Source organism: Pygocentrus nattereri, chromosome 5, assembly GCF_015220715.1.
Source record: "Pygocentrus nattereri isolate fPygNat1 chromosome 5, fPygNat1.pri, whole genome shotgun sequence".
Lineage (NCBI taxonomy): Eukaryota > Metazoa > Chordata > Actinopteri > Characiformes > Serrasalmidae > Pygocentrus > Pygocentrus nattereri.
Window position 1 is genome coordinate 45,624,351 of NC_051215.1, and position 12,515 is coordinate 45,636,865.

Here is a 12,515-nt window from a genome sequence, read left to right on the forward strand (position 1 = left end):
TGACTGTGAATGTCACTCACCTTTGCTCTAGCTGCCTCATAGTAGCCGTTATCTGATTGGTCTTCTCCTCCAGTCGTGCAATCATATCGTTTTTCTGTTTCATGCCATCATCAGAGGACTGTTGATAATAATGAAATTAAGTATATTAGTTATAACAAAGAAGAAACTCAATTTAACTGCCTTTAGCATCAAAGAAGTGAATCTGGTGGTAAGGATACCTGCATTTTTTGGTACATTTCCACATTTATGGCCTTAACCTCATCCAGCTGTTGCCGAAGTCCAATCAAAGTATCCTGCTTTTCATGGATGTCCTTCTCCAACAGCTTCATGGCCAGTTCCATCTCCTGTTTCATGCTGACTTGCACCACCAACTCATTCTCCACATCCTAGAATGCAAACGTATTTCACTTATTTTAATTTATAATATTAAATATTAATATACATTGTAGTTATAATACTACTGTATTACCAAATACCAGAAAATCTTCCGTTGCTCTGACACAGTACATATCAAAAAACAGCAATGATATGGAGAAATCTGGCTTTGACATAGCGCTCATAATAAAACTGATTCATGGCTTTTGTCTGTATACAGTTAAGACAATACGTGGTGTGCCTAAGGGTTCAGTGTTGAGACCTCTTAATTTTTAAAACTGTTAATGTGCAAAGTGTTAAGGAAACGTTGTTTAAGAAGCAGCTGTCGCTTTTGGGCACAGCTGAGTTCAGACCTGCCGGAGCTGGCACTCTTCCCTCAGCTGCCGTCTTGCCTCGTTGTACATTTCGTCCAGGCCCTGCCTGGACTGCTTGTATGTGTCCAGCTCGCAGTTCACATCCCCCTTTGTAACCTGTGCACAGAAGAGCAAAATCTGTTAGCCTCGGACTAACTTTGATAAATCCATACTGAAATAGTGGAAAATTACATTTAATTGAATAGTCCATAATCTACCTCCTCAGCTGAAGGCTACATTAAGGACCCTAATCTGTAAATATATACTTAATTAGTTCTAACTAAAGCAAGGCCAAGAATTAAGAATATATGCTATTTTTGGCTATGTTTGTGGAAAAAACAAATCATGACGCATGTTACCTCAAGGCGTTGCTGAGCCTTCATGAGAATCACCGAGTTCTCTGTCCTTAGCTGGTGGTTTTCTTCCTGCAGTTTGATGATGTTGTTTTTTGCTATTGCCAGCTAAAGAAAAAAAAAAAAAAGAAAATTGCTGATGTCACATCTACCTGTGTAGATCACAATATCCATTCTTTATTCCTGGAAATCACAGTACCTCTTCAATGAGTTTAGAATTTGATTTCTCTAATGAATCCACACGTCCCTGCAGACCCTGAACAGTGGAACTAAGGTAGATAATCAGTATTAGATGTAGCTTTAGAGACAGAGGCACATAAAAACAACTGAAGTACACAACAGATTCAGAAATTAATGTCATGATGCATCTCATATATGCAAATGCTAGAGAAAAATGTATGCTCACTTGAGCTGTCGGTTTAGCTCCTCAACATAGTTCTTCTGGTCCAATATTGCTGCAATTTGTCCATTTCTGTTTAAGGAACATTTAAGTAGTATATAATTAGATTTGTGAGGTACAACACATATAATATTCTGAAAAGAGTAAAGCTCTGTTCTTCTTCCCACAGCCTGAAATGAGGCCATCACATATATGCTAATACAGTAACTACAAAAGACATTTTTTCAGTAGCTTACTTCAAAAATGAAAAATGCTTACCTTTCTTCAGTTCTGTAGTCATCAATGTCATTTTTCAAGTACATGGAGAAGTCAATCACCCCAACCTGAGAGATTGAAAAACGTCATATGAACTTAATAGAACTGGAATCAGCTTTACATAACTAAATATATTCCTACTTTACATAGATACACAGAGAGGCCTGTTTATTATGCTAAAAATATACTTTGCAAGTTGATGCTGGCTTTCTGAAATGGATTCCTATAAAGCACATACACACTGTCAGCAGTGCTCCACTAATCAAATTCTATACTATTTAATTCTATAGTCAGATCTATCTATCTATCTATCTATCTATCTATCTATCTATCTATCTATCTATCTATCCATCCATCCGTGTGTGTGTGTGTGTGTGTGTGTGTGTGTGTGTGTGTGTGTGTGTGTGTATATATATATATATATATATATATATATATATATACACACACACACACACACACACACACACACACACATACATAATCTCAACATTGAAAAAGTTATTATTTTAACTGTCTACTGTAGCATACTGGGGTTTAAATTCTGAGTCTGAGCTCAAAGACTTTCCGTTTTAATTTTAGGGTATTTACAACATATAGATTGGTTGAAAGGTATATAAACTACAACCAATTTCAAACACAACCCCTCATTTTTTAGGGGCTCAAAAGTAACTGAACAAACTAGCAACCAAATGATCATTTTTAATAGTTTTTAATTTCAATCACCACACACACTGGGTTTCTTCACTTGTGATGTTCTGCCGGCTTTGCAGCTGCCTTCAGTTTCTGCATGTCCTTCGAGTGTTTTACCTTGAGTTTTGCCTTCAGTACGTGACATGCATGCACTGCTGATCTGAGGTCAGGTGAATGTTTTCCATTGGAGAACATTTCCAGCTCTTTGCCTTAAAAAAGTTCCTTTCACAGTAAGCTTAGGGACATTGTTCATCTGCACCGTGAAGTGCCATCTAATAAACTCTAAAGCATCTGGCTCTGGCTGTATCTGTACACTATCTCTACCATATGTCCCTTATACTCTTCTTTTCCAATCATCTTTATTCAAGTTGATCTTTGTATCATCTGTCCATAAGATTTCATTCCAGAACAATACAGGCTTTTTTTATTAAGCATTTCTGGCAAACCATTATCAGGTCTTCCTGTTTTGAATCTTAGAAATGGTTTGCATTTTTGGTTACGGCGCTTGATTGTTGACTTTGACACAGATCCACCTACCTCATGGAGGCTGTTCTTGAGCCAACTGTTGTGGGTTTTTCTACACCACGGAAAGAATTCTTCTGTCATTAACCACTGTTGTTTTCCATGGTCTACTGGGCCTTTTTGACTTTTTTGAGCTCAACACTGAATTGTTTCTTTTAAATAATATACCAGACCATTAATTTGGTCATGCAATTTTTTTGCTGTCTCTCTGATGAGCATGTTTTTGATTTTTAGCGTAATGATTGCTTGCTTCCCTGACAGTGACAGCTCTGTGGATTTATTATTTTTGAGCCTCCAAAAATTGTGGAGCTACATTTGAAAATGGTTGTAATACCTACAATGTTTACCCAATTTGGATGTAAATACCCTCAAGCTGAAGCTTAAAGTCTGCACTTTGAGCTCATGTGTTACTGAAATCAATTCCGATATGCTGTGGTAAACAGCTAAAAGAGCAATAACTTAGTCAATGTCCAAAATATTTATGGATCTAACTGTTCGTAAGTATGATTGTACTTAACGTGTGTATGGGCACAGAACTTCCAAGCTGTCCACATCCCTAAACAAGCCAAAAGCATCCCAACATTACAGGGAATTTTCACCTACTTTGCATGGCCTAATACTGTGGCCACACGGTGTAAAAATCAAAAAAGTTTTTGTACTTGTGTATCCAGGTCCTCGCCCTTCACGCACAGGTTGGCATCAATGACGTTGAGTCCCACCAGGAGACCAACGATGACGGCTCCTTCCTCTTCCAGCATGACTGCTGAGCTCTCATAGAAATCACTATACAAAAAAAAAAAAATAAAAAAAAAAGAGCTGACAGTGAACTTAGGAAACGCTGGCTGATCCTTCAAAATTGGCTTTACCACATCCTTTAACACACAAGTAAAAGGAAGGGAGGGGGTGTGGAGTGTTGCTGTGTTAAAGGACTACACAATAGGAACTTAAGCATTAGACAAATACACTAACAAATTAATCTCAACCTGCTGCATCTGTATCATACTGCATTGACTACTACAGACAATAGATGTGACACATTTCTATGTATTCAGAAAAGTACTAAAAACCTCTTTATGTCGAAACACAGAAACCAGGGCAGTTGCTGAATATTATCAGTAAATGTTTGTGTGCTAGACTATAATACCATAAATTTGACCACTATCATACTCTAATGCAGGAATTAGAATGAGATAGATTTGAGAAAATCTCTTGCCAAAACTGTTCTTGTTACATTTTATGCAAATTTCAAATATTAGAGCAACATTATACAGTTCCTATTCTTCCGCTTTCCCTAAGGTTTTCTGTTATCTGCATGATCAGTCAGGGGCCTGTGGACACTGTCAACACTGCTATACTATGAATAAACAGAATTCATGTCATGTCAATATGTAAGACTTAATGGAAGTGTTTTATATTAAAAAAAAAAAAAACATGTTTCAGAAAAACGTTTTGGACAAAAATTAAAAACCGCCAAGTATCTTCTACTTTAAGGGAGTTTTGAGTCAAAGGGTTTTAAGTTCTTTTCAGACCAGCTTCTAAGTACAGGGAAACATTTTTAAATTGCCACCAGTGGTAATTCACAAAATGCTATTACATGAAGCAGATCATGATTATGTACAATATGCAGTGCAAAGTCTTTGCACAGACTTTCACCGAAAACCACTGACTTAATCCAGCACTGCTCAACTCCAACCCCTTCCCCAATTACTGCAGTTCAGTTTAAGATTAGAGAACGTCAACTGTCCCCAAAATTAGAAAAGTCCCTCACCTCAATATGTCTTTCCTGGTGATGAGAACACGAAGGTAGTCTGCTAATCTTTTCTGCATCAGTGCCAGTCTCAGCCATGCCCGAGCTCTGCCCAGCGGAGTCCTGACACACAAACAATGTTCCACATAGTCCACAGTCAAGTGAAAAAACAGTGCATTAACAAGATGAGACGTTTTGATGTGAAGTGTAAGGAAAAGAATTTGTGGTGCATGTAGCAAAGGTTTGCTTTTTATCCAGTTACCTCTGCACTAAACACAGCAGACTTAAGCATAAAAATAAAACTAATCACTTTTATATTGGCTTTAGAATGGATATTTAGATTTTTCTAATATTTCAAACCGCTATTTAATCATTTTAGTTATTGTACTCCGAAAGTGGAGAAAATTTAGGTGATGCTGGGCCGTTGCATTAAAATTTCTGCACTTTATTCATGCATTTGTAACCCATTACTAAAAAGCGCTACAAGTTTATGTCTCAGCATTGGCAGATATGCTCATAAATATAAGCATGGAATCGCCCCACAATTCCCATATACATCAGCAGTTATATAATAACAGAAAATAATGAAATCTGCTTAAAAGCAAATATAAAATGTGTGAAATATGCTTTTAAAACGTATCCACCACCCTTACTTTACATATCGTTCTTATCGGAAGAAAACCTCGTATCTCCAAAATTGGAACTTTACAGGAGAAAGAAAAAACATACTGTAGTTTTAATACAAGTCAGTGGAACCAGACATCTTTCCAAGTCATTGTGGGATGTTTCTTCTGCTCCATTCATCATGAAATTTACATACCAATGTAAAGGGCAACACGTCCTTTGAAATTATGCCAAAAACTGAAAAACACGATACGAGGTTTTCTTCCGACAGCAGTGATATTCAAGCTGCAAGAGTAAAATGTCACAGATATAGAATGTAGCATTATATAATTATAATTATCATTTCATCATCATTATATCAAGTCTATGTTTATTTTTCATAACACTCTATGTATCGCGCTTGCCAGGCTTATCAACAGTGTGATATTTGCAACATGCAAACTGTTAGTTTTACTTATTTGTTTGTTTTGGGAGATAAGAGTGCCCAATAGAAAATTGTGTATGATCACTCTGAGGTCGCCTGGTGCTCACATTTGCACAAAAAGAGATGAAAAGCAGTAGGCTGAGAGTGAAGCTGAGAGTGCTCCGCAGCTACACTGAGCTTTGAAAATGACTTTTTTTCGGTCACAGGTTTCATTTGTGTCAGGGAACTTGAACTGAAATTTTCACTTCCCCTTTCAGTTCTATAGTGTCTCTGAAGAGCAGTAACAGGAAAAAAGACAGTGGAGCGATGGGTGTTTTCCACAGATGTGTGTGCAGGTTTCATTTGTGCATTATTGTACCTTTCTTATTTAAAAATTAATTTACTGAGATATCTCAGGGGTACAAGCTCAGCAGACTCAGATAAGATCTCTATCTGAAACAGAGAATCCCACATGCAGAGCTTGTGAGTAAGAACTGAATGAGCCAGAAGGCTGCTGGCTGAAGAGCAGAGCGGTTTTTCAGTGAACAGCCCGGAACCTGAGCTATATTAAACACATGTGTCAAAAACAAGGGCATGACAACAAGTACTAAGCATGATAATATGCCAATGGCATTAGTAAGCGTGCTTTGATCCGTACTTGAGGCCAGGTAAGTCACGAACGCTAGCTGCAATCTCCCCTGCCTCTGGGCACAGCTTCTCCACCATCTCCAGAGGCCCCCACAACGACTTGTTGTATCCAAGAAACGTCTTCTTCACTAAAGGCCAAAGAAAAACATGCTTGCTAAACAGCACAGAACCAAATCCTTATGCATATAAAGCATCACAAGTAGACATTGCCAAGTGAATCAGTTTAAATGAACCAATGTGTCAGTGCTGCAAACAATGTGTTTTAGTGTTGTGTGTGTTTTTTCCCCCCATCTAGAGCAGATTTCCTAGCATGACCATCTGTATACTGCCAAAAATAACGAGGAAACACGTCCACTAGTACTAACAATATTTCAGGTGATTCATTTTACAAGGGATCATGCTGGAAACAGTGACTTCTAACTGTAAAGTGGAAAATATTTTGACCTGGTTTCCAGACATACACTTAGCCAAAAAGGTCTAATGACTCATAACAAGACTTTTTTAAAAAGGGTTCTTTAAAGAACCATGTACGACTGTTTTTCATCATAGAGAAGAACCATCTGACAATGCAAAGACCATCTTTGCATTTAAACGATTTTTTAAGGTGTTCATAAACCTATACAGCAGTGGTTCTCAAACAGTCCTTAGGGACCCCCAGGTGGTCTGTATTTCCACTCCAAACCAACTTGCAATGTATAGGAATAGAGGAAAACCATGGACCATCTGGGTGTCCCTGAGGACAAGTTCAAACACTGATATACAGAACCACTGCTTTTACTGAAGAACCCTTGAAGAACCATTTTTAAGGTGTGGTTAACCTTAGGTAGGAACCGAAATTACTTCACATTAAAATGACTGACAACAGTACAAGCTACTGCCACTCCTTTTAGCTATGCAATGTTCTTTGACCATTTTAATATATACCAGTATGTCACAATATGTCAGAAAGCACATAAGCAAATCTATTAGAGCTTACTTAACAACTCAGCACAGTTTGAGGCAAGTGTGCAATGCAGTTTACACACAGCTAATGGGTGATATATATCTAATACTCATTAGCTATAAAAGAAGTAACCTTCAGACATCAAACGTGCCTTGGCTGATGGACTGCATTTGGGGTCGTACGTAAATATGTACAAATTTGTTTTTTTTTGGCCGAACTATTGTCATTTTCAGGCCCAAAGCTCTCTTTGGAGAACCCCTGTTAACCGTAAACTCTTGTTCACAGTGAGGCTTAATCTATGTCTGAAAACCTGACTGCTGTACCTTTGAGGCCATGCTTCAGACAGTGCTCCATGACAACAAAGAACTGCTGCAGAGGGGGGTAGTCAGAGTCCAGGGTTCGTCCGAAGCTGAGAGCCGACTCAATCAGACCTTTAATGCTGAGCTTGGCCATGTTGAGCAGGTTGGCCCTTTCCATTGCCATAGGGTCGCGGAAAGCTGGAAGATAAAGCAAACAAAACAGCTGCTGACAGAGAAGCAACACCGTGGTTCTGAAACTCTCATCTGTTTCTCTAACAACTGAGCCTATTTCTCTCACAAATAACCGTCTTACTTTAGATTTTAGCTTTTTAAGGAAAAAAAACACATTAAATCATGAATTTATTCATAATATTTAGCATGAAGCAAAGCCGTATGGAATCAGTAGTCAAGTGAGTTAATTAGATGAGCTAAATTTTAACCTGTGAGCAGCTGAAAACATTTGAGGTGTGCATGTCTGTGTCTGAGTGTCTCTGTGTGTGTGTGTGTGTGTGTGTGTGTGTGTGTGTGTGAACTGATGCATGCAGCAGCCAGAAGTTCCGTTGGGCATCATATTTCACATTCTTATTAATAAAGCTCAGTCAAGACAGCAAAGAGACAGACATGAAAGACAAACTACAAGCTTTCTAAAATATAGCAATTTTATTTACTATGTCTCTATGCAAAAAATCATTAAAATAAAACAGTTGACCGATATGTCTTCTGAGTTTTTGTGATGTGATGTTAAGGTAAACCAGCTGAAAATCTAAGAATAAGTTTCCTTTGGTAAGAAGCAACACCCTGCATAAATGTATTTAAACAATATGCTATACGTCAAAATCTGATATTAAAGCTATCATAAAACTGTCATCAGGCAATTATTTATTTATAACCATTTCATGTGATAACTCTGTGAGGTAGCTTGTGAGGTGTGAAAAGCTTCGGCCAGCTGGTTCCTCAGTACGTTTTTCTAGATTTGCGTGTTTCACGTTTTTTAATCGAAACTTCCCATTAACTACTAAATTGTTTTGGTCTTGTCAAACCTAGACAACTTCACAGATGTGATTAAGATTAAGTCCCTTATTATCCCACAACGGGGAAATTTCACCTCCACATTTAACCCATCCGTGCAGTGAAACACCACATACACTCTAGTGAGCACACACACACACTAGGGGGCAGTGAGCACACTTGCCCGGAGCGGTGGGCAGTCCAATCCGCAGCGCCCAGGGAGCAGTTGGGGGTTAGGTGTCTTGCTCAAGGACACCTCAGACATGTGCTGTCGGCTCTGGGGATCAAACCGGCGACCCTCCGGTCACAAGGCTGGTTCCCTAACCTCCAGCCCATGATTCACCTGTGTCTGACAGTGACAGATGACCACATGTGAAACAGCTAGATGTCTCAAGTCTATTTAGTTTAGTGCTCCTGCAATGGAAATAACACCTCTGTCAGGCCAATGAAGAAACTGCCACCTGCCATCAAAATCATTCTGAGAACATCACATGTATTAATGAATATATGTGACGTCTTCACAGAGTTGGGAGGGGGGGGCATCAATAGCGCTGTGTCCAGCTGTCGCCCCAGTATTGACAATACTCATCACGCTGTGGCCCATAAGACTATTTATAATACTACTAAAGATCTAATTTGGATCATCTGGCACGTTTATGGTGCAAAAACAGTCCATAATGCTGCTGTTTTCACCTTTATTGTTCCCAGTCAAGCGATGACATCATACTAACAGGAGAATAACAGGAGAATAACAGAACAGCACAGAAGTCCCCACAGTGAAGCCCCCTGTCCCCTCAGAGAGAGCTGCGCGGGTTCCTTTATGGAGAACACGGGTTTGATGTTCATCCCGAGATGATCGATACTCGGCAGCGTTCATTTAGAAACGTTTCTCCTCTGAGCTTTTGGACCTCGATCCCAAAACAGTGTTTAAAACAGCCCAGTGGGATATAATCAGTTCAGCGTTAGTGAAGCATTAATAATATGAACGGAAACGCCTTGGAGGGTCTTAGCAGCCTAAAAATCTCTGCCTCTGAGAAAACGAGAAGTTAGCCAACCTAGCAGCAGCGCCCCTGTCAGTAACAGGGGTCCGCTATCGTTATCCTCCACCGACCACCAGCACGGAGCTCTGAGCTGAGCCTAGTGTTTTATCGAGGAGAAACCTCAGCTCTTACCCGTACCGCTCCACTCGTGTGGTGGAAACGGGGAGGCTTTCGGCTCGGCGGCCTTGGGGAGACCATGGATGCCTCCAGAGATGGTCTCTGACGCTTTCCGAGCTAAAGCGAATATAGGCGCTTGCCACCTCCCGTCTCCGGGCTTCACACCGGCCTTCTCCCCGCCACCCTTCTCCTCCTGCAGGCGCAGGATGCCGAACACATGCGTCTTCTCCTTACTGCCCTCCGCCTCGGCCAGGCTCATCTCCGGCTCCGCAGGTGTGGCCATGGCGGATAGGAAAAGCGAGTCTCTCCCTCAGACAGACAGACTTTCACCTGACAACAAGCGCCGTGGACATCCCGGACGACGGCGGCGGTGGCGGCTGCAGGATGAACTGAACGGACGCGGAATTACTACCGAAAAACGCTTATTAGTGTCGGCCAAGAAGCGTTAAAACAGCAACATGTGTACATTTAAGCGGGAGGTTAAACGCGAGCGCTCGGAATAAAGCGCCACATCGCGGGTTTGTTTACAGCGGAGCCACCAGGCTAACGTCATAGAAAACACACAGGCAGTTCGCCGCCCTCTGCTGGCGGCGTGAAGAATTACAACGCAAAGACGATTCAATTTTTTCTGAGAAGGAAAAGATTTAAAGACTCCTCTGGTGGCCCACGCTGGGTAGCACAGTTATAATGTGTGAGAATCAGCATATTATCCGCAATTTAGTGGACAAGATGCCCTTTTTCCAAAATCCTGTCTTATTCACAACGTGAATGTAGCCTATGCGGTCGCTCACCCTGACAAAGACCGGCCTACTGCAAGAAAATCCACATATTCTCAGTTAACATGGTCTGAATCTATACTTGCATCCCTGTTGAGCTGATGCTCACAGCGGATGTGGCTATTTTGGCTGAAGTGATGCTGTATCTGGGGGTATTTCACAAAGCAGGATTTATCATTCATCCAGATCATTTGAGTCTAGAAGCAAAGCCAAAAGGAGAAGATGCTCATAGCTGAGTGATCCGTTTTAACTGTAAACTTTCAGCCATGATTAGATTATAATTAACTTACATTACACCGGCTCAGCCTCTGAAGGTGCTGTGTCTGTTGGATAGTCTGCACATCAGGCTAATACAATCCACCTTTATCTCAGAGCAGACCACAACACACTGGCACAGGCCGCCGTATCTTACCCTGACAGTAGGCCAGGCGCTCCATGCTCTCGCTGTGTGTGATGCCCCAGCGGTGCAGACTCTGAGGGGAGTACATTTCAGCCCGTTCTCCTTATTCCACAGTTCGGTCAATCCTCTAGCCTGACCTCACCCTCTGCGTCTAGTCCACTCCACTCCGGATCTGCAGACCAAACACAAAGACTGTTTTCTTCAAACCAGCACTACTGAAAACAGGAGTGGTCTCAAGTTGAAGACAATCTTTGAGTTGCAGCTTATCAGTACAAGGTGGGCTGTTTAAGCTGCAACACTACTTGACTTGATTTATATAACATGCCTAGACTGTTTTTGCTGCTGCAAATCATCTTGTGAACAGAAGTAAGCATGAAATATTAACTGTACTGCTGACACACACACACACACACACACACACACACACTGATTTGGATCCTTTCCCCAGCTGGATTTGCACATTCAACACCATGTCAGTCCTGCCTCTCACGCTGCTGCCCTGCCCTTTGAGTGGCAGGCTGTCATATGACTGTTATGTCTTGAGTCTTTCTCCCCGCCTGTTGGACAATCCCTCATGTGGATGGAGATTAGTGTGGATGTGAGCTCAGGGAAGAAAAAGCACAGAAACAACCCCGACAGCTGAGGACAAGCCAGGCATCAAAATGACCACAGATGTTCAGAGCCCCCGTGGCTGCAGAAAGCAGGAAACAAACACTGTCCCTGCTGAGGCACCAGCCTGTGCTATAAAACACACGTGACTCCTCAGAACCAGACGCAGTCAGCAGCTTTCAAAACAGCGCTCACACAGACTTACCCTTGCGCGGCGGTGCTCAGGCTGGACGCTGCTGTGTGGGGCTGGGACGGCTGGGACGGCTGGGACGGCGGCTGAGAGGCGGAGGAGCCTCATTTGCTGCAGTAGCGGCGGGCCGGGCGGGGAGGAGATATCTCCGCTGGAGCGCGGAGTGCAGCGGGAGCGGAGCCAGGGGGAGGAGCTTCACTCACACCGGGGAGGGCCTCAACACACCGAGGGGCGGGGCTACAGGCGTGCGCCAGGCAGCCAATCAGAGGCAAAGCCCGCCTTGTGAAGTGGTGCTGAGTGACGCTGCACTGCGAGGTGAAACCACAGGAAACGCAGCCTTTAACAAACCCCTCCATTAATGACCTGGACTGACCACTCATTTTGAAATTCGAGCTTTTACGATATGATCTCCTTCAAATCTGGTGTATTTTAGTTTGCATTTCTTTTGGTAGTTATCTCAAGTGTTTGAATTCAGTTTTTTGGGGAAATATAAGCAAGAATAGCTCTTATTTTTCATGTTCACATGTTCATACAGTCACTGTATACTGTAATATACATAGATGTACATATTATATAAGTCAGTCGCTTATAAATGAAAATGAATCCAATCGTGTTGGGTTCAGATGTTGCCACATAAGATTTATACACTTTTTTCACCAAATCTTTGACTTGATTAGGCTTAAAAGGTCAGATGGTGTAGTGGTCAAAAAGCAGGAAATGGTGTATTTATAACTGAAAAGCCTGTGTAAGAGCACTGATT

General features: G+C 41.5%; 1 protein-coding gene across 3 annotated transcripts in view; it reads right to left on the reverse strand.

The window, feature by feature from the left end:
* The window catches only part of rufy2 (RUN and FYVE domain containing 2), a 20,537-nt gene extending 8,620 nt beyond the window's left edge, over nt 1-11,917 (reverse strand). Inside the window, exons 1-13 of one of the 3 annotated variants that reach the window (XM_017715878.2) lie at nt 11,771-11,917; nt 10,969-11,128; nt 7,640-7,813; nt 6,384-6,501; nt 4,720-4,821; nt 3,611-3,734; nt 1,740-1,804; nt 1,488-1,553; nt 1,281-1,350; nt 1,088-1,189; nt 729-845; nt 219-386; nt 21-118 (exon numbers count right to left, since the gene is read on the reverse strand). In XM_017715878.2, the coding sequence (XP_017571367.1) occupies nt 21-118; nt 219-386; nt 729-845; nt 1,088-1,189; nt 1,281-1,350; nt 1,488-1,553; nt 1,740-1,804; nt 3,611-3,734; nt 4,720-4,821; nt 6,384-6,501; nt 7,640-7,813; nt 10,969-11,044 (1,280 nt within the window). In that variant the 5' untranslated portion in view covers nt 11,045-11,128; nt 11,771-11,917. Of the gene's footprint in view, nt 1-20; nt 119-218; nt 387-728; nt 846-1,087; nt 1,190-1,280; nt 1,351-1,487; nt 1,554-1,739; nt 1,805-3,610; nt 3,735-4,719; nt 4,822-6,383; nt 6,502-7,639; nt 7,814-9,795; nt 10,360-10,968; nt 11,129-11,770 lie in introns of those variants that run through there. The other 2 variants (XM_017715877.2, XM_037538561.1) reach the window with 2 other exon arrangements.
* Between the last annotated feature and the right edge of the window lie 598 nt (nt 11,918-12,515).